A 22,923-nucleotide genomic window follows, 5' to 3' on the forward strand; every position below is an offset into this window, starting at 1 on the left:
TTTTTTTTTTACCAATGATTTTTAAGTTGCCATTAGAAGCAGACTACTCAGATGAGGATTGGTCATGAAAAACTGACACACACTGGTTTCGTATTTCTGTAAAATGACGCTTCGTTGTTTTAATAATGTTGACCAATAATAATAATAATCACATTCACACACTAACTGAAGATTTTATTAAAACTGAAAATCATTTAAAAAAAAAAAAAGTATATTAAACTAATGTTCTCAGTATTTACAAAGAAATATGTGTAGATGTATTCTTTTTGAATAATTTACATGTTAAACCAAATCACATAAGCATTCACTGTGTGTGGTGTACCCAGACTATTTCTTTGTTTTATTTATTTTATTTCGTCTCCACAAAAGGAGCAAAAGCAGACAGTATTTTCTTGTCATGACTAGCAACATTTTTTTTATGTACTCGTGCTGTATTCGTTTGCTTCACTCCCGGTGCCCTTAAGTCTAGGTCAGTGACGGCACTTAAGACTAGGTCAGTAGCTGTCAGCCATGTGCAGAAATCTTGATTCGTCACCAGCCCCCAAATCCACCCCACCCGAAAAAAAACCTTAGGTCTGGTATTTATATATCTACATTTGTTTCTAAACTTACTATATAATAGAAATCTGTACATATGAATAAAGTATTCCAGATTCAATCTATTTTTCACATTTAGCAAAACATACATTAGAACTATTTCTGATACACAATCAACTACATTTTATGTATATTTCAGATTTAACAGCATTTTATATGGGGGTTACATTGGGAAGTGCTACCTTTTTAAATTATGGATTTTGTTTAATATAAAGCTTTTACTATTACATGTATGTACAACTCTGTCATTAGTAATTCTACACATGAATTATTCAATGTGTAATCTTTTAAAACACCGTTGCGTCTCAATGTATTACTGTAAACAGCTCAGATCGATTCGTGCTGCCTGACTGTATGTACATACCATTTAACCTCCGCCTTCGATTACTCAGACTGATTACGTGTGGCGCTGTTGTTGCAATTCAGAACGAGACGGTACTGCAGCTGGAGAGATACAGCAGGAGTGCTCGCAAGTAAAATCTATGCAAAACTGAACTGGATGCAAGCCGGATTCAACTTTCCAAACGTAGTGCATGAAATGCATCGAAAGCACACGACTCAGGGTCAGTCGGATTTTAATAACAAAGAAAAGGAGTAAGAGTGAGAAGAAAGTAGAAGGGAGAGGTGTTTGTTTCGCAAAGTCTTTCCACTTGTGTTGAGTTTTTGCTGGTGCTGGCTGAGTGGTAATTCATTGGCAGTTCTATTATTCGTTTCGTTGTTTGGGACTATGGCGCTGAGGGCGAGGGCTCTGTATGACTTCAATTCGGAAAATCCCGGGGAGATCTCCGTGCAGGAAAATGAAATCGTAACCCTGGACAGCGAGACGGATATTGAAGGCTGGCTGGAAGGAGTGAATAGCCGAGGGGCTAGGGGGCTTATCCCAGCTTCTTACGTGGAAATCCTTAAGACTAGCGAGCCTCCCCCTTCTTTAAACAACGCAGCCGGCAATGGGAACGCGTCCAGGTATGGCAACATTCCCACCGGTGGATACGACACTTCATCTTACACGACCCAGACCCAGAATCAAAACTTCACCCAAGCCCCGGCAGCCTTTACTTCGCTTTCTGTCCCTGTGCAGCAGCAGCAGCAGGCAGCACAGCAGAACTACCAGGCGAGCCAAGGCAGCGATGATGACTGGGATGACGACTGGGATGACAGCTCGACCGTGGCGGACGAGCCCGGGGTGGTGGGGGGCGGTAGTCAGGACTGCCATGCGGCTCGATACAGGATCTCCACCCGGTCCGATACCTCTTCTGTATACAGCAGGAGTGGTCAACAGCAGTCAGCCAAGGGCTCGGCAACTGTCAGTAGAAACCTCAACAGGTTCTCCACCTTCGTAAAATCTGGCGGAGAAGCGTTTGTACTGGGGGAGGCTGCCGGCTTTGTGAAAGACGGTGACAAGATCTGCGTGGTGATGAGTCAGTATGGCCCCGAATGGCAGGAGAACCCGTACCCCTTCTCGTGCTCCATAGACGACCCAACCAAGCAAACCAAGTTCAAAGGGATGAAAAGCTACATGTCTTACAAGCTGACCCCCACGCACACGCAAAACCAGGTGAACCGCAGGTATAAGCACTTCGACTGGCTCTATGCCCGGCTGGTGGAGAAATTCCCGGTTATTTCGGTACCACATATACCGGAGAAACAAGCCACGGGCAGGTTCGAGGAAGACTTCATTTCCAAAAGAAGAAAGGGGCTGATTTGGTGGATGAACCACATGACCACCCATCCAGTCTTGTCGAGGTGTGATGTGTTTCAGCATTTTGTGACCTGCGCTAGCACGGACGAAAAAGCATGGAAGCAAGGAAAAAGGAAGGCGGAGAAGGATGAAATGGTGGGGGCCAATTTCTTCCTTACCATCAGCACCCCGCCGGCCCCCCTTGACTTGCAGGACGTGGAGAGTAAAATCGACGGCTTTAAAACCTTTACTAAAAAGATGGACGACAGCGTGCTGCAGCTCAACGCCACTGCCAACGAGTTTGCAAGGAAACAGATCACCGGGTTTAAGAAAGAGTATCAGAAAGTCGGCCAGGCTTTTAAATCCCTGAGCCAAGCGTTCGAGCTCGACCAACAGCTGTACTCCGCGGGGCTGAACCATGCCCTCGAGCACACGGGAGACGCTTATGATGCCATCGGGGAGTATTTTGCAGAACAGCCCAGACAGGACGTGGACCCAGTGATGGACTTGTTAGCTCTTTATCAGGGACACCTGGCAAACTACCCGGACATCATCCACGTCCAGAAAGGTAATACAATGTTTTTTTTTATACTTTGAGAAGAATTTAAAATCAAGTGCATTGAATATGCACGTACTGTATTAACCACACGGTCAATGTAAAAGAATAAATCCATAATAATCGGTCAAGTAACCCGGCTCTATCTTCAAAAGGCATTTTGCGTTAGAGTACCAATGCAGTAATATTAATAACTGTAATAAGAAATCATAGTAGGACGGGCAGGTAAACAGAAAGGGTTATGTCAAACTGCAGCATTAGTTTTGTAGAAGTGGTGAGCATATTGCGCTGTAGCTATATATCACGTCAAATGCTACCTGTGACACCGCTGCTTCTGTGTGAGAAATCAATCTCTCATTTTTACTGAGTTTAATGACATCCCTATATCAATACGTTCACTCACAGTAGAGTGAGAATGTTAATAAATATGCCTTGGTTCTGCTGTTTAACGAACATGTGCATTGAACAGTAGAGGTACAATAATGTGTGTTTCAGGGCAGTTCACAATGGTATGTGCAGTGTAGTGATCTATGAGTAGTCATGTTAAATTAGCAGTGGGTTTTTCAGTTCCCGTGGTCAGGGGGTCCTGTATCTCTAATAGTAAACGTGCACGTACACAGGGTCATTATTGAGGGATTTCTACGTGAGCGAGACTCATTCGAGTGAATCTGTTTTGCATTCACTGTGCAGTAGAACGCGGTAATGCAGTCGTCACTACCCTAATCTGACTCTGTTGAACGCGGTGTACTCAAAGCGGCTCCCAAACGTTTCTTTTGCTTCATTCCATTCCAATGAGCTGTTACTATAAAATGAAGTGTCCCCACCAAACCTGCAAGGGGAGCTGATCACTGTAAACCCACCTGATTGCCACGAAGTGTGAAAGCATAGGAACTATTGATAGTGTACTTATCAAAGCATAGGAACGATTGATAGTGTACTTATTAAAGCATAGGAACGATTGATAGTGTACTTATCAAAGCATAGGAACGATTGATAGTGTACTTATCAAAGCATAGGAACGATTGATAGTGTACTTATCAAAGCATAGGAACGATTGATAGTGTACTTATCAAAGCATAGGAACGATTGATAGTGTACTTATCAAAGCATAGGAACGATTGATAGTGTACTTATCAAAGCATAGGAACGATTGGTAGTGTACTTATCAAAGCATAGGAACGATTGGTAGTGTACTTATCAAAGCATAGGAACGATTGATAGTGTACTTATCAAAGCATAGGAACGATTGATAGTGTACTTATCAAAGCATAGGAACGATTGATAGTGTACTTATCAAAGCATAGGAACGATTGATAGTGTACTTAAAGCAGGAACATGTATTACCGCACTGCTTTCTAATACACTGTATTTGAGCACTGATTTCTATGCACTGTATTTGAGCACTGCTTTCTATACACTGTATTTCAGCACTGCTTTCTATACACTGTATTTCAGCACTGCTTTCTATGCACTGTATTTGAGCACTGCTTTATATACACTGTATTTCAGCACTGCTTTCTATACACTGTATTTCAGCACTGCTTTCTATGCACTGTATTTGAGCACTGCTTTCTATGCACTGTATTTCTGCACTGCTTTCTATACACTGTATTTCAGCACTGCTTTACTGCATTTTGGCAAGTTTGCATCAGAAATAGGATCACCATGGCACTACTGTTGACATTTGCAGCAGATTACTTCTCCAGGTGTCTAATTTATATTTTCCCTGCAGAGAACAGCTCAGTCCACTGTATGTACTGTAGTCAAATGCATTACCACTCCCAAAGAATGGGTCAGATGATGTCATCTTTACAGGGAGAAAATAGCCTTGCAAAACAGACACTCATACAGTAACAACAAGGAGCCATGCATAATGAGTTCAACAGCTACGCTTTACTAATTCCAAAAATAATGTTGTTGAAGAAACAAGAAGACACTACATCATCTTCCTATGGCATCTAGGCTGTGTATTTGGGACACATTTTTAATAACATATACACTATACAACAGTTATTAGTATTTAAACAGAGACCCTTACAATAATTATGAATTTCTGAAGCATGTTCTGGAAACTCCTCAGGCACAATGTAACGTACTGTATCAGGATTGAGTGAATTTGTGTTTTGTGGATAATAGACACGTATGGATCGTGTTCTTTTAGCCATCTAGCACCCACACTTTGGAACTCCCTACCGAGGCACATTAGAAGCATCCACTCTCTTTCCCTTTTTAAAACACATATAAAAACATTTTTGTTTGATCAGGTTTGTAGTTAAAATTCTTCTTGTAGTATTGTTGTTTTCTGTTTTTGTTATTATTTTTTTTTTTTTTGTAGATTTTGTAAAAGTGTTTGTTTTTTGCTTTTTCCTTTGCTGGCTCTGTAAAGCGCCCTGAGGCGCTCCCCGTGTATATGGGGCGCGATATTAAATATAAATGTGATTGATTGATTGACTTTGAGATATTGATTCCCAGTCAAACTATTCTTTTCTTGGTCAAGTTTGATTATGTACCAGAAAAAAATTACCTTTTTTGGGCAGAAATATAAATAAACGTATCTCTCGGAGAACATTTGAGGTAGTTATTCACTTCATATTTGCATTACTGTATGTAAACCCTGCAAGTAAAATGTGTCGGTGACCTTGACGTAGACCTCTGACCCAATTGGGCTGCCATACTGAGGGCGTGAGTCTCCTCATGGTAGACAGGAGTGTTTATTGAGGAGTGTGAACCTGACCTGTGAATGGAAGTCCAATCCATTCATCCTGATCTGTGAATGGAGGGACCCAGATGCCTCTGGGGGCTGGGTGCAGACTTCTGTATGGAAGTTCAATCCATTCATTCTGTTTGGACTGTACAGTTTAGTTTAAACTCTTGAGGGGGCCAGACGTCTTTGGGGGCTGGGTGCAGACTGTCTTCTGTTAGCTCTAGGGCTTACTTTAGGTTCTCTGAAGACGTAAAGTATGTAACACCTGTAAAGCACATATGTACAGTACATACTGCCTTCACTTCACAACCAGTAGGCCTTCTGATGTTGTCCACACAACTATTTATCTTCATTCTATCAGATTCCCCCTCCTGTACCCTGTGCCCCCTGGGACGCGGGTTTGGTTCACACCTGTCTGTTTCAGCACCTCGACTGGAGAAGAAAAAAATGAGAAATCCTTTTGAAATACACATGTTGCAGATCCCGCTTAGTCCCAGACTAATGTAGTACTGTGGGTCATGTGGTTTTCTACCCTTTCCCTGTGTGATTGTGTCAGCACTCTCCAGCATTATCTCGCCTGGCTTCTTGTTTGCATTGCTGTGGAAAGCAAGCGCACAGTCTGAGGGCTGAGTCACACTCGCTGAAGAGCGGGCTTCTGGACCACTTCATGTGTGTTTTTCCATGGCTGGCAGCCTGCAAGGTGTCAGATACAGTGTACAGTAATAGAATATGGCTTTCCTTTTCCAGGAAGTAGGCTTTTCACAGGGGTGTGCAGTCATCTTCAAACAGCCAGGATGCTGCATGTGTTTAAAATGATGACTCCTGTAATGAATTCTAACCTGATGGAGTGAAATGATCAGGATGCTGCATGTGTTTAAAATGAGGACTCCTGTAATGAATTCTAACCTGATGGAGTGAAATGATCAGGATGCTGCGTGTGTTTAAAATGATGACTCCTGTAATGAATTCTAACCTGATGGAGTGAAATGATCAGAATGCTGCGTGTGTTTAAAATGAGGACTCCTGTAATGAATTCTAACCTGATGGAGTGAAATGATCAGGATGCTGCGTGTGTTTAAAATGATGACTCCTGTAATGAATTCTAACCTGATGGAGTGAAATGATCAGGATGCTGCGTGTGTTTAAAATGATGACTCCTGTAATGAATTCTAACCTGATGGAGTGAAATGATCAGAATGCTGCGTGTGTTTAAAATGATGCCTCTTGTTGTAATGAATCCTAACCTGATGGAGGGTTCTGGCTGCTCTCATACTCATCCAGTTTTAAGTAATCACAACTACTGTAACAAAATAGTTTCCTCAATGTTTTCCACTGCTGTATGCACATCCATTTATTAGCTTAGGTCCCAGATGTGCAATTTTAAACCCCGATCTCTGATACTATACTAGGTTAAAGAAATGCTTTTTAAACCCCGATCTCTGATGCTAGGTTAAAGGACTGACTTGCCCCCCCGAGAGTGGAATTGTCCCCACCCCTTTCACTGGCTTCTTTACTGTCAGTAACCAGTTAGCTGCTTCCCCTGGTAACTGACATGCAGAAGACACTGCTGGTGTGAAATGGCCTGGGAAGTGCAGCAGTGACAGGTTCCTGTTAGGTAGGGCTAGCAAATGAAGAACAGAGGAACAAACAGGTTTACTATAGCATGTTTCTCTTTAAACCACACGCTTGAGACTTATGTAGATCATGGGAGTGCAAACTGGGTAAGATATATTTTACAATAGCTAAAATTACTTTCAAGTCTGCAACACAGCCATTGAGCATCCAAAGAGCATGCAATCTTTAAAAGTGGCACAGCGGAGCTATTGAGAAGAGAGTGTGAGAGACGTGGGGGAAATGGATCTGCTCACGGGAGTGAGACGTTACAGGAGAGCAGAAGAGTCATGCAATCTTTAAAAATGGCACAGCAGAGCTATTGAGAAGAGAGCGTGAGAGACATGGGGGAAATGGATCTGCTCACGGGAGTGAGACGTTACAGGAGAGCAGAAGAGTCATGCAATCTTTAAAAATGGCACAGCAGAGCTATTGAGAAGAGAGCGTGAGAGACATGGGGGAAATGGATCTGCTCACGGGAGTGAGACGTTACAGGAGAAGGAAGCAAGTGAGCAGTAAAACTAATTAGGCCACAGAAGTTACGCAATTGAGTTTTGTAAGAATGAAAGGTGTTCAGTAAAATATTGTGTAATATTTCAATAACCCGTCTGAAATAGAAAATGCACATCAGAAAACACACTTCTGAGCTACTGTACAGGTCATGCAGTATACAGTGGTGGTCACCTGTCCCTCACTAAGTCAGTGTTACAGTATACTGTCTGTACTGTCCTTCACTGTAAGTCAGTGTTACAGTATACTGTCTGTATTGGGGTTTATTCTTCAAAACAAATACAACATGTTGTTGCTAAAAGCTGGGGAGGCAATTCAATTTTGAGGTTCAGAAAAGTCTACCTGTTTACTCTAGTCTGGGGCAAAGGCTGAGTCAAACTAGGAGTCTCTATAAACTAGTTTGAGAGTAGAAACCGGTGATATGCTTCAGACAGCAGGATCACTATACCGTATGCCTCCTGACTTTGACTGTCCACACAGCAATGAAGGCCAGCTATGATGTCACATCGTTGTTTGCTCAGGCTGGCTCACATGTGTACAGCAGCTGTCTGAAAGGAACGCTGTACAGTACGAGGAGAACAGACGAGAATATAATCCAGTTTTCTGGGCTGGGCCTTCCATAGAAACAAGAAATCATTTGAACACACACTCTTAACTCTACACATTACAGGTTACATGTGGTGCTTCTGAAATGTGAGATGAAACCAACAGAATGCAAACAATGGGTATTCAGGGAAACTGGGGGGGAGCATCAGGGGGGGTCTATTGCATTGTACTGCAGCTTCAGGGGGAGGTCCTATTGCATTGTAATGTAGCTTCAGGGGGGGGTCCTATTGCATTGCACTGTACCTTCAGGGGGGGTCCTATTGCATTGTTCTGTAGCTTCGGGGTGGGGGTCCTATTGCATTGTACTGTAGCTTCGGGGGGGGGGTCCTATTGCATTGTACTGTAGCTTCAGGGGGGGTCCTATTGCATTGTACTGTAGCTTCGGGTGGGGGGTCCTATTGCATTGTACTGTAGCTTCGGGGGGGGGGGGGGGGTCCTATTGCATTGTACTGTAGCATCAGTGGGGGTCCTATTGCATTGTACTACAGCTTCAGGGGGGGTGCTATTGCATTACACTGTAGCTTCAGGGGGGGGTCCTATTGTTTATTTAGCCGACACCTTTATCCAAGGCGACTTACAGAGACTAGGGTGTGTGAACTATGCATCAGCTGCAGAGTCACTTACAACTACATCTCACCCGAAAGACAGAGCACAAGGAGGTTAAGTGACTTGCTCAGGGTCACACAGTGAGTCAGTGTCTTAGGTGGGATTTGAACCGGGGACCTCCTGGTTACAAGCCCTTTTCTTTAACCACTGGACCACACAGCCTACTATTGCATTGTAATGTAGCTTCAGGGGGGGTCCTATTGCATTGTACTCCAGCTTCAGGGGGGGGGGTCCTATTGCATTGTACTGTAGCTTCAGGGGGGGTCCTATTGCATTGTACTGTAGCTTCAGGGGGGGTCCTATTGCATTGCACTTGGCAGATGCACTCAAATCCCCCCCCACCCCGATGAGAATGAGAAGGCAGATTCTTCTGCTACTCTAAAATACCCCCCCCCACCCCGATGAGAATGAGAAGGCAGATTCTTCTGCTGCTCTAAAATACCCCCCCCCACCCCGATGAGAATGAGAAGGCAGATTCTTCTGCTGCTCTAAAATACCCTCCCCCACCCCGATGAGAATTAGAAGGCAGATTCTTCTGCTGCTCTAAAATACCCCCCCCCACCCCACCCCGATGAGAATGAGAAGGCAGATTCTTCTGCTGCTCTAAAATACCCCCCCCACCCCGATGAGAATGAGAAGGCAGATTCTTCTGCTGCTCTAAAATCCCCCCCCCCACCCCGATGAGAATGAGAGTTTAAAGTTAAATTTCAGTTTTTGTTTGCTTGTTCAGCTACAAAAAGGCCAACCTCAAGTAAACCTCATGTTATTACTTTATGAAAACATGTCTGTGTCCGCTGTTTACTGTGAAGAAACGGAAATGGCAAGGAATGAAAAAAAAAAAAATGTGTTGTCAACATTCTGTACTGTTTATTTCAGGAATAAACAAAACAATGTTTTGTCATGGAATTTGACTTTTACCAAAAACAGAAAAAAATATATTAACAGGTCTCATTTGAACATATAATCACATTCATTTTACCAAATTATGTTTAATCACGGTACAATTAATCAAGTAATATCCGGAAGTACACAGAGGGCGATCTCCATTTCCTGGTTTGGGGCCAGGAGACTATGACATCCCAGCACTAATTTTATTGTTTTGTTTTGTTTGTTTTTGTTTTGTTTTGTTTTGTTTCAATTCTCCTTCAAGCAATAACAACATCATTGCAGGTGTTCTCTGCGCGTCACAGCGCATCACTGGACTTTGTTGTTTTCACCTGCATTCATTCCACACCTGTTCCTGCTGCCTCCGATTAAGGATTGCTGTGGATTCATCTTCCCTGCCGGTGTGAGCAGCAGCATGTGCGGCAGTCGTGCAAGAACATCAGGAAAGGACACGGGCTGTTCTGGGTGTTTCTGTGTTGTGTGTTGGTATTTTATTGGTTGTTAGTTGTGTATTTTAAATGTTTGTAATTCTTCATTTGCTTTTATATGTCTGCTGTCTTTTTCATCTGCCATTTCTCTCCGTATCCTTATTTTTCTTTTTCGATTTTCTTTTTCCTTCTTATAAGAAACATTTTAAAATGTTTGCTTTTATTATTTTTATATTTTGTTTAATGTTTGTAAGTTGCTTTGGATAAAAGCGTCTGCTAAATAATGAAATAATAATAAAAAGCAATACAGTAATAACATTGTAGAAGGAGGCATTTCCTCCAGCACGGGCACACATTGCAGATTTCTACTGCAGAAAGTGCGTTGATAGCAGAGTATAGCGGTTCTGCATCAGCAGCTCAGCATGTGTTAGACTGTCACGAAGATTAAATACATTAAGATTTATCAATAGACCCTGATGGGGGTCCATGTCTTGCATCAGTAATGGCAGGTCCACTGTGGTTCCAGGTTAGTGCTCCAGTCACGGTTTATTGATTTGAAACTAATTAAAATGAGTAACAGTGCAGCAGCAAAGAAGCAGGTTTTCTAATTCAGTGACAGTAGAATAATAATAATAATAATAATAATAATAATAATAATAATAATAATAATAATAATAGACACAGTGCACTGCTCTGTCATCTTAGTACATTGTTATGGCAACATTTAGATTCTGGTTGTGACTTTGAACAATACTGGTGCAGTCTGTCCGGTACAGTAAAGACTTCTAAGGAGAACCCATATTTATATGTGGATGTAAGAGTAACAAAACATTGTAGAATGCTATCAGTGGAAATACTTTGTTAAATGACTGTGTACCCAAGCCCTTCTGTGTTGCTGAATTCCTTATATCTTCAGCAGTGTCCAGTGTGTACACAAGCATGCTCTGTACTGGGCTGTATATCGTTGCATTGGTGTGTCTTTTTCTTAGCCTGCTGCTTACTTACTCACTGCAGGGTACAGCAATATAAAAACCTCCTTTTGTGAGACAGATGTACTGTATCTCCGGCCCTGTGAGGCAAGCGAAAGGACAGTTGCATGTACCGCTAAACTGAGAACATCAGCAGAGGATGGGGAGTCTTCCTATTGATTAATTGTATAAAATAAATCCACATTTCTGTTCCGTCGGCACTGTATTGTTGTTATTAAATCTCGTATACCCGTCCCGTGACGTGCACCTGGGTTAAAGGCTCCAGGTTCTGTCATTGGCAATACGTGTTCACTGGATGAAGCAGAACAAAAACAGGAAAACGGCTGAAGATAAACACAAACATGTTTTTCATGTTTTGTTTGAAGCAGTATATCAGCCCATCCAGAAAGCCACACTATACCTGGGAGTTTCACAGTGCTCGTGTTTGTTTGAAGCAGTATATCAGCCCATCCAGAAAGCCACACTATACCTGGGAGTTTCACAGTGCTCGTGTTTGTTTGAAGCAGTATATCAGCCCATCCAGAAAGCCACACTATTCCTGGGAGTTTCACAGTGCTCGTGTTTGTTTGATGCAGTATATCAGCCCATCCAGAAAGCCACACTATACCTGGGAGTTTCACAGTGCTCGTGTTTGTTTGAAGCAGTATATCAGCCCATCCAGAAAGCCACACTATTCCTGGGAGTTTCACAGTGCTCGTGTTTGTTTGATGCAGTATATCAGGCCATCCAGGAAGCCACGCTTCACAGACCCCAGCAGAAAATGTTTAAGCCAGTCCTGCACTGCAGATCTCGCATTGCACTGTAGAGCAGCGACGTCATCGGTATGGGGCTTCAAACAAGGGTTAAAACAAACATTAAACAAGGAAAGGTGTTGAGTTCTTCCTGAGCGCGATGCCTTTATTATTCAGTCATTTTGTTTCACAGTAAAAGAAAAGGATTATTTTGGTCTCTTGGCAACTGAACAGGAAATCTAAGTCCATTTTTGTGGCGGGTCTGTTTTTCGTGTTCCGAGCAAAAATAAAAAATGTCCTGGAAGGACGAGAACAGTCACAAAACGCCAATTCCGACAGTATGAGGAATGTTATGCAAATGAAGTGGGTACCTAATTAAAATAGCCCCCGCGCAAAAATCAAAAGGGTTGATGTGGTCGGATTGAGTATTTTCCGTCTAAAATGGTTCCGCCTATTTCAGAAAGTCCTAATGGAGATAGAAACCTATTTCAAACAGGCTCCGTCTAAAGAAAATGGTGTGGGTACAGTGACTCTGACTACTTTGGCGATGGTGCTCAATGTGTTGTTAGAGATTGCTGCGATTTTAGAGGATGAAAGGGATAATGTAGCTGCTATGCCAAATGAAAAATAAATAAATAAACTAATACATAAATGAATAAATAAATAAATGTCTATATATTTATATATTTATTTTGACATTTATTTATTTATTTGTGCATTAATTTATTAATGTATTTTTCATTTTGCGGAACCAAAACTATAATTGAATACAATATACATTAAAAAAAGTGAGGCTACATTAAAATAAGAGCTCTCTAACTGCACTTGTTGTCTCTTTGTCCTTATGTACTTGCTTTATTATTGTGTTCTATTAAATGTCTCTTCTTATTTGCCTTATTATTGTGTTCTAGTAAATGTCTCTTCTCTTCTTTCTCCGTATCTCCTGAAACACACGTCTGTTTTGTTTTTCTCTGCCTTTGCTACCTTTCAATCCCACATGTCCATTGATTGAAATCCTGAAATGATGTAAACAGTGTCATTTGCATCATTAGCATGTAGGTTTATCATTCAAATTCTGAATAGTTTTTCCGCCACTTTTATGTAAGTTTGGGAGAAGAGTCGGGTTCAAACAGACGGAGACGGCGAGTTTCGGACTGTCGGAAGGCACTTTTGATATTCAGGGCCTGTGTGTCTGGTGTTTCTATGTTGCACTTCTGAACTTGCTAATGCTTGTCCAGGTTGTTGGGATACGGCAGAGAACATGCCTATAGAAACAGCAGCTTAAAGAAACCCTCTGCAAATGTAAACCTTGCTACAGACCCGTAACACAGCCACCTACTGGAGTTCATTCCAATTATGGATATAGGCAGCATACCTCAGGCTTTAACATTTAGTGAATGCACAAGGTATACAAGTGTGTGTTGAAGTGAACGTGTGCCGTTAACTTGTGAACCACATTGTAGTAATGTTGCAGCCTGAGCCAGGTGCTTTCTGCTGCTCTGAGCAATGTGTGATCAGTGCAGAGGAAACAGTGAAATGTGATCTCTCTAGATGTCAGAGCCTGTGTAGAGACTGCCTGTTGAATGTTTGGTATGAGTTGTGCGCATGACTAATCCCAGGCAGCTCCTCACTGGGAGTTCAAACTCACTGTGTTTACAGTAGCCAGGTAACATGCATGGTATACTGTGCCAGAAATGATCACAAAGACTCGTATCTGTCCAGTTGTACCACAACAGTTCATTATACAATGCCATGCATCAGTGCTAAGGTTCCTTGGAGAATGTCTTTTGTTAGGGAGAGGAGAGATGAAATGCAAGGTGATTTACAATCCATTGGAGCTGAGATACTGAACCACCAAGGTGGAATGTTTTCATTGGTTGCCATGTCTACCACATTTGACTGACAGATGACTTTACCAGGGGAAAAAATATATGGGTGGTAGTCAAAGGGCAGTCTTTTGGTTGAGATGTCCAGTATAATATTCATTTACAGTAGAAATACAGCGATTGAAGCTACAGAGCAATGTACAGTAGTTTAAAGGGTACATAAGGACCTTTTTATTTTATTGTGTTACATGTTCCCATGTGTTGCTACAACTGTTTACGTAAGGTGTGTGTATTGTTTTATTTTTTTTACATTTTGACCACTGGTAAATCCATCTGTTACATATGTGAGCAGGAGAATGATGGGAAATGTAGTTATGAGAGGTCTATGCAGGTACATGGGAAGCCATCTTGAGGCAGGGAATGCAATTTAAAAGTTTAAAAAAAGTGGTCAAAATGTAAACAAAAAAAAAAATTAAAACCATACACACACCTTACGTAAACAGTTGTAGCAACACATGGGAACATGTAACACAATCAAATAAAAAGGTCCTTATGTATAAACTCAATTCAGTAAACATACAGTAACAGGCTACGTTTAGCAGGTTCATCTCAAAGGGTCATTTTAAAGACGCAAGTTACTGGCAACGTTTGCAGAGCCCATTTGAATGTTTACTGGGCTGGTTTAAGACAGAAATGAAATGAATTGAAGAGCTGGGTCAGAGTAATCACTATGTTAGTGCTCATGGCTTTTAAGCAGAACGTGTTTTACATTGATGGCCACTGGCTGTACAAATAGGAATACGTACAAATCTGGAGCATTAATGTACAGTGCTGTATGTGTATAACCCACGGCACAGGGCACAGTGCAGTGTGGAGCTTCATACAGCACCATGTGACTAAGAAGTTGTCATTAAGAGTAACATGGCTAACTTGGATTCTTTGAGCTATCCTGTGTTTGCTTTGTTTTTAATCATAAGTTATTTTGTTAATGGAAGCTCTTCATGCCAGTTGAGTTGTACTGCATGCTGAGTATTAACATTCTGCATGCTGAGTATTAACATTCTTGAGACAATCTATTTGCTATGTTCTGTAATTGCTTGTAGTTCTCTGTGGCTGTCACAGGGTCTGTGCACTGTGTTCTGTAATTGCTTGTAGTTCTCTGTGGCTGTCACAGGGTCTGTGCACTGCGTTCTGTAATTGCTTGTAGTTCTCTGTGGCTGTGACAGGGTCTGTGCACTGTGTTCTGTAATTGCTTGTAGTTCTCTGTGGCTGTGACAGGGTCTGTGCACTGTGTTCTGTAATTGCTTGTAGTTCTCTGTGGCTGTGACAGGGTCTGTGCACTGTGTTCTGTAATTGCTTGTAGTTCTCTGTGGCTGTCACAGGGTCTGTGCACTGTGTTCTGTAATTGCTTGTAGTTCTCTGTGGCTGTCACAGGGTCTGTGCACTGTGTTCTGTAATTGCTTGTAGTTCTCTGTGGCTGTCACAGGGTCTGTGCACTGTGTTCTGTAATTGCTTGTAGCTGTTTGTGGCTGTCACAGGGTCTGTGCACTTGATTGCTCAATGCAGTCTCTCCTCCCCTGCTGTTGGCTGGATGAAATATGTGAAGTGCTTCTCCTTCATTTCTTGGCTCAAACCCTTGCTCTGCTCTGGTTAGTCAATAATACATGAATTGTACTCTGATGAGGACCGTAAAACAAGCCTCTGTCAACTCCACTGTGTATTACATGAAAAAGCTGTTGTTTCACTTGTTTGAGTGCGACTTTACAACAGCAAAATATATTGACATTATCAGGCTTTTCTTTTTCTATCAACTTGAAATGTCAATTCGAATGTTGCCTCATTGCTGCAAGCCACTTCCTGAACAGGAGGACTGCAGACAAACAGACAGCCTCTGTCTCTGCTGTCAAAACAATGTTCACATGAGAAACCAGAGCAACAAATCTTACTGCACCAAGCAGCTGAACCCTGGAATAGTCACTGACGGATGCAGTTCCATAACATGGAGAACTGAGCCTTTTTATTATTTATTTTATTATGCTACAAACAAGCGAATGTAGAATAAAACCATAATAAAGTGCTGCTGTTGAAGAAGAAAGCAAAGCAACAGTGAAAGGCAGGATAGAGTAGCGGCAAATAGCTGAATAAAACCCTACTGTGTCCGAAAGCATGTTACTGTGGACACACCATCAGAAATAATACAACTCTGAACACACAGTACTGCATGCACACAATGTGAGGGTTTCCTTAAAGAAAGCTCCTGGATGTTTCTATCAGTTTATACTGTAAATGAAGTAGACCAGTTCCTTATTTGCTAGGTATCGTAATTTAATTATTGGTTTTCCAGCCACAAAAAAAAACAAAACACACAGTTAAACTATGGAAAGAACCTGTGGCTGTCTCATTGAAGCTCCGCTGCCTTTGTCTTCTGAGAACATATTTATATGCCTTTTCTTAAAAGTGTAACATATTGTGCAGTATCCTCACCAAAGCTGTGACGTGCAGTAGAACCATCGCTGTGGAGTAAAGGATTGAAGCTGTGAGTGAAGGGTTAGGGTTAGGGTTAGGGTTAGGGTTAGGATTGTGAAGTGAAGGGTTAGGGTTTAGGATTAGGGTTAGGATTGTGGAGTGAAGGGTTAGAGTTTGGATTAGGGTTTAGGGTTAGGGTTAGGATTGTGGAGTGAAGGGTTAGGGTTAGGATTAGGGTTTAGGGTTAGGATTAGGGTTTAGGGTTAGGATTGTGGAGTGAAGGGTTAGGGGTTAGGGTTAGGATTGTTTAAACTTGTATCTGTGCTGCAGTAAAGCCATCCTGCAGTGTAACCTGAACAATATGTTGCACACAGATCTGAAATATATAATATATCATAGATTGTAGCTCTTGGAAAAGTGTATAACAAGGCATTGTTACTGTCCTTAGTGACCTTGTAAAGAACATACAGTACAGAGAATTGGGATGAAGCCTGGTGCATTGAAAACTTCATCTGTGGTTTAGAAATGTTTTAAAGATGGCATTTTCTGGGGGACTCTGGAGTGAGTGGGCTTACAATGAAACTTGGTAAAAATGCTTTTAGTATAAATTATTCGGTAAACGTGTTTGCTCTCATCATTACAGCTGTAGTAGGGAATAGGGTTAAAACACAGTTTCCATTTTGCAATCTATACTGTAACACTATTGTAGTTTGGAAGGAGCTTTCAGGTGGCCTGCACGTACAGTGCAGTGGCTGTGTGTACAGTAGTTAAATACCTGTGGTTACTGGGTCTGTTATTTTTCTCTGTTTAAAACGTATCGGTGACCCACTTCAAGCTAGATCGAAAGCTTCACCAGGGCTCTCCCAAACCTTTTCCCATTCGGGGTCCAGGACTGTCAACTACAACACTGAAGCTCCCAAAGGGGGTTCCAATAAAGTACAAAGGCTTAAATGTCACGGTACATAAATACTCTTTTTTTTAAATTCATTTTTAACAATAAGATACAAACAGTAAGCCACAAACTAAAACTTTGTTTTCTGTATAAAACAACAGAGAACCAAGGCATAGCAATAGAATCCACAAAATTAAAATTAAATAAAGATCAAAGGACAACCAACCAGGCACCCCCCACTGCTCCTATATTAAAGGAGACCAAGTGCTTTTTAAATTCATAAATCATAATTCTTTTTTTGTCTTATTTAAAAGACCTACAGTTCCCTGAACTCACTAACTTGCTTATTCAGTATTGAAAACTATGTGTGCTCTGCTCTCCGTGCCAGAACACTAAGCACTAGGAAAATGAGAAGTGAAGTCCTGCTTTTGTTACATTTCTTAAAACTGCATCAACATAGTTAATAGCAAACTCGAGGGGGGCTCATGTTTAAAACCTATTTAATATGATCGTCTAGTATTAGGGATTCTGTCTAACTTTGTGCACTGTAATCAGCTTGTCATTGTTAATTACAGTACTGCTGAAAAGAATCTGCTTTAAGTCATTCCACAGCAGTCTTTCTACCTCCAGTAATTGAACACAGTCCCTCTATTCAGCTCTAACAGGAAGAGGTTAAAGCACAGTGTTCTGAGGAATGGGGTGTGGTTACAGTTCCACTGTGTGAGCCTCTTTCACAGCCTTGACTGGAGCTGCTCTGAAGTGCCAGGATTACTTGAGGAGGGAGAGTGGCAGCTCCTTGACCTAATCGATACAAGCTGGGGGTGGGAAGGTGGGCCAGGACTAGTGGTTTGGAACAGATGGATACATTTGTTTTATACGCTTTCTTGTTCAGATGTTTGTTTCTACAAGGCGTATAACTTGTGAACACTGTGTTGGATCGATCTGAAATTTGCTGTCCAGCTTTGTAACAGTGATGGAAACAGACATAGCTGCAGATTTTTATACCAAACCCCACCCGCTTAATAGACCTTAATAGCGCCAGCCTGTGTGAGCGCACATCGGAGCAGTTTACCATGTTAGGCAATCATTTCTTTACTTGTGGTTTTATACAAGATGCTGGCAACAATAAAGTGATTATTACTGTGCGTCCGCGGTGACTCTGTAAACTCAGACGCTGATTCATCGTGGTAGATTACCCTACTGTGGACTTCAGAAGAAGTCAGCTGATGTACTATAACAATCATAAACACAGATGGCAGCTTTAAAAACACAATTCCATATTGTAACTGGTGTCTCCATGATAAGACGGGAAGCACGGGACCTTTTGAATGGGCCGTTTCTGGGAATAGCTGCACAGATGCAGTTTCCGGGTGTTTGAATTCTGTTCGGTACTCCAGCAAAGTGTAGTGCTGTTCCCACATTCTTATCTGCTCACATGCCCTTGACCAACTTCCAAATAGCAAGGAAGGAGATTTCATCCTAACTGAAGGATTGGACAAAAACAGGAAACAGAACGAAAATGACTTCTTATTTAAAGCTCTTTGAGGGTCTTCACTCAGAATCATGTTCAGTTTCACAGAATGCTGTAGCTGTTAACGGATTTCCTGGAAACAAAGCACTTCAATGATTTGGGTTCTGTGGCCGGTAGGTCTTCTGCAGTGCGTGCCATTGAATCAAACGCAAGGACTTTCAATTGTACCTCAGCTGCAAATTTAACGCTACAGAGGTACAGTGCGAGCATGGGCTGTACTATTCTGCTGTATACAGACAGTCCAGACAGTAAGTCCCACATCTGATGGCCCCATACTGCTGTAGTGAAATGACTGTTGAAAGCTACATTTGAATTGGCAAACATTATGCAAGACTGCTTTGTGTTGAGATCAATACGTGCAGTAGTGCTGTATCTACAGACACCAAACAATGCTTCTTGGTTTCCATAACAGGGCAAACTGTATCCAAGCACAAACACAAACCCTGAAAACACCCAGCTGGACACAATGCAGGAGTGTGTGTGCGTGTGCGTGTGTGCGTGTGTGTGTGTGTGTTGGTGGATTATTGGTGTTGCTCTCTGTTCGAATGCTGGGCACAATCCAGTTTCTGTAATTGTTGTCATTAAAAAGAACTAGAAATGTGCTGTCTATAGGAACAGACACCTCAGAGACTGATCTTATTATTAAACGTTCATTAACCCCTTTTATATTTACATTTTTATATGAGGTGGTTTTGTATGGCACTGACATTAATTACAGCAGGTTAAAGAGTAAGTAGCAGGGTTCCGAAAAATACAGCGTTACCCGTCCCCACGTGTTGCTACAACAGTTTAAATAACGTACCTGTCATTTTTCTTTTCATTGTTAACATCCTGACAACTTTTTACTTACAACTTTAAACTCTGTTTCAAAGCTCTTTTCTAAACGGCTGCTCTAGTGCACTGGGGTTTGTTAACAATGAAAAGAGAAATGACAGGTACGTTATTTAAACAGTTGTAGCAACACATGGGGGCGTGTATTCTTCAGAACCTGGTTACCCCGCTACTTACTCTTTAAGATGCTATATACTAAGCATTGCCACATTGCTGTACTGCTGTGATACTCATTGTTGAGCAATCATTCCAGCTGTCACAAGGCTGACTCGAGTAGCTTACCAGCTTTTATTGGTATGAAGTTTAGCCTGTAAGCTTGAACTGTAACTCTGTATGCAGGTCAAATACAGGGATTGGTTTATACAGTGAAGGTCATGCATTGTGCCAGCCTTTTGATGGCTGTAAAATCATTATCTACTGTTTCACACTGCTAGGATGTAGTTTGGTAGAAACAAATCTACAATAGATAGTGTATACAGTAATTAAGTTCTGAGATTGAACCATGACTTTCAAATGAAGTGCAGCTGTAAACCTGGCTGTGTTGTGCTGTGCTGTAAGACCTTTACAGAAAACACACTCCCTTTATTTGCAATGTCAGTTCATTGTTTATGTACAGTGTACTCTGTTCTTGGTTCTCTGGTTTCACAGGGTGTGTTATATCTTTTCCTTGTGTATGTTCAGTATGCTCTAGTTTAACAGGGAGTGTTGTAGCTATTCCTTGTGTATGTACAGTATACTCTGTCTTTGGTTCTCTAGATTCGCAGGGTGTGTTAAGTGCAGCTGCTTTACTCATTTCCTATGTAAATGTGCGAATGTAGCAGAACGAGTTGTGAAACTGCACAGTCAGGACTGGAATTGTTGGCCAAACTACTACCTTTCAGTTCTGTGGCAGTATAGTTTGTACTGACAGGTGACTCACTGCTGCATGTTCTGGGATGAGGTTGAGAGGGAGGTCAGGGTCAAAGGTGAGCTATAAAAAGCTCTGTTAAATACAGTGGAGAATACAACTGAATACAGTCGCCTGGCAGTGCCTGGGATGGGAGCTTTCAGTGGGAGAACACCACAAATGATACCACTGTGCTTCTTGCTCCTTGACATGAGTTCAGAAGCACAGAAACATTATCTACAAATTGTTGGTCTGGAGCCTTGTGGGATTACCCTGTCTTCACACTGATAGTTCCCACAGTTCCATCATCTCAGCTATTCACTCAAAGCAACAGGTCAAACAAATAAGCTGGCGTGTACACAGGTGTTCTTCTGAACAGTACCTTTGTACTTGCTGTTAGATTTCCATTGATTTCTTTGCTTGGATCTGTGCAGTGTACTGTGTTAACGATTTGAATTGCAATGCATCCTGGTTGTATTCACTGTAGGACCACTCGCATGCAAAGTGAGTACAGCTGTATAACTTTGAACCACGTACATGGTAAGCAAAGTGTAACGGGTACAGTTGCAGTGGAGATGGGAAGCCTCCAGTGACTGCCTGTCTAACTGGCTTGTTCCTTTGTGCTTGCAGGAGCCCTCACCAAAGTGAAGGAGAGCCAGAAGCATGTGGAGGAGGGGAAGATGGAGGCGCAGCAGGCGGAGGGCATCAGCGAGCGCTGCAACATCATCTCCTTCAGCACACTGGCGGAGATCCAGCACTTCCACCAGGTCCGCGTGCGCGACTTCAAGGCCCAGATGCAGCACTTCCTGCAGCAGCAGATCTGCTTCTACCAGAAGGTGACACACAAACTGGAGGAGGCCCTGCAGAAATACGACAGCGCCTAAGAGGCCCCCTTCCATCCTTCACCTCTCCCCAACTCTGAACAACAGTTAGCCCTGCTTCAGCAATACCAAGGGAAGCACACTCCAGTTACCCACTGCAATCCTGCTCCAATTAGATTCAGCAATACCAAGAGAAACACACACCAGCTACCCACTGCAATCCTGCTGCAGTCGGATTGTGCGCCACTGTTGTTTTCCAAGTGGTTTAGGGTCCAGTGACTATACCCTGACTATTGAGGAAACAAGGCACACAGACACCAGGGAGTTACATAGAGCTTAGTCTTGTAGATCATCTTTATTAGTATTTATTAGCAAAGCAAGTAAAACACTGCAGTGGTTTGTCTATAGGGAGGGAGGTATGTAGGTTGGTGGGACTATATTAGAAAAAAACATAAAACAGGAAGTATATTATAACGACAAGTTATATTTTGTATGCTTACACAACCAATGTAACATTTGCAGACTGTTTGTTATATGCCTTATTGCATTGTATAAAAAGTGTTTTGATATGTTATTGTTTATTACGCATCCAACATGTTAGAAGGATCCTGTGATAAAGATATCTACTGTAGACTGGCCTGCCTTGGTTGCCTTGGAATATCCCCCTGGATAAACTTGAGCCTCAACAAGAAATAGCCGTTTACAATAACCTAATAGAGCAGCTGTCACCGCTGCCTTGTGCCTTTAGACTTCCTGTCTCTGTTAACCTTTGTAATAACAAATAGATCCACAAAAACATCATCAGGCCTGTTTCAAAGGATTGACTAGCAAAGTAAAGCACATCTCTGATGTGAAGCCAAGCTATAAAAGACAAGTGACCTCCCTCTCCAGTGTCTTGAGGAATGACCTCCCTCTCCAGTGTCTTGAGGAATGACCTCCCTCTCCAGTGTCTTGAAGAATGACCTCCCTCTCCAGTGTCTTGAAGAATGACCTCCCTCTCCAGTGTCTTGAAGAATGACCTCCCTCTCCAGTGTCTTGAGGAATGACCTCCCTCTCCAGTGTCTTGAGGAATGACTGCCTTCTCCAGTGTCTTGAGAAGTAAAGTTGCTTGTGTATCCAGTAGTTCCTGATGAAATGTGTGATATCCATTACCCTGAGAAGCCTGTGGTTCCTCTTCACTCTGAGGAAATGTTACTAATGAAGACTGGAATGTACCGAGGGAGGGGGAGCTCCAGGCTTGATGTTTGCACTCAAGGCACCAGCATAAACACAAAAACAAAATCCAAACACCAGGCTTGTATTCAAAGAAAGCATGCCGGGTGTGTAACGAGAGGAAGTACTTTTCAAATCCCTGTGGGTCTCTGCTTCAAAAACTGCTTTTAACTGTAAGCAGCAGCTAAAGCAGGACAGTCTTTGTATATTGCTTTTTTTTGTAGCACTTCATATAAAAGTGAACAATTGAAAGCTGCATCTCTTCAAGCTATTCAGCTGCACCGTGCAGCTCCCAGGACCCAGTGTACCAGCTCACAGTACAAAATAAACCCTTCCCACAGAACTGCTTGCTTGTTTTACTATTCAACTGCAATGGTCCATTGAATACTCAGCTCATGTTGGTATTTACACACACACACACGCACGCACACACACACACACAGCTGCATTTCTCAAAGTAGTTTTTTTCTCATTCATGATCCTATCATTAAAATGTGTGAATGGAAGTGTAACGTGCACAGAAGAGGCTTCGGGATCAACACTCTGTGACACAAACT

The 22,923-nt window shown here is 42.1% G+C and overlaps 1 protein-coding gene across 1 annotated transcript; it reads left to right on the forward strand.

Annotated features, from left to right (window-relative positions):
• The first annotated feature begins 971 nt into the window (after positions 1-971).
• LOC117963136 (sorting nexin-18-like) lies at positions 972-22,709 on the forward strand. The gene is made up of 2 exons (XM_034902049.2): positions 972-2,843; positions 20,964-22,709. The coding sequence occupies exons 1-2, from the start codon at positions 1,325-1,327 to the stop codon at positions 21,215-21,217; spliced, it is 1,773 nt and encodes a 590-aa protein (XP_034757940.2). The 5' UTR covers positions 972-1,324; the 3' UTR covers positions 21,218-22,709.
• Positions 22,710-22,923: the final 214 nt, after the last annotated feature.

This window comes from Acipenser ruthenus, chromosome 2 (genome assembly GCF_902713425.1).
Source record: "Acipenser ruthenus chromosome 2, fAciRut3.2 maternal haplotype, whole genome shotgun sequence".
In the NCBI taxonomy this organism is placed as follows: Eukaryota; Metazoa; Chordata; class Actinopteri; order Acipenseriformes; family Acipenseridae; genus Acipenser; species Acipenser ruthenus.

Excerpts from the sequence above, each read along its gene's own strand:
- LOC117963136 (XM_034902049.2), top strand. The coding sequence starts at position 1,325 with ATGGCGCTGAGGGCGAGGGCTCTGTATGACTTCAATTCGGAAAATCCC. Across the intron at positions 2,844-20,963 it reads CATCATCCACGTCCAGAAAG|GAGCCCTCACCAAAGTGAAG; the intron begins GTAATACAATGT and ends TTGTGCTTGCAG.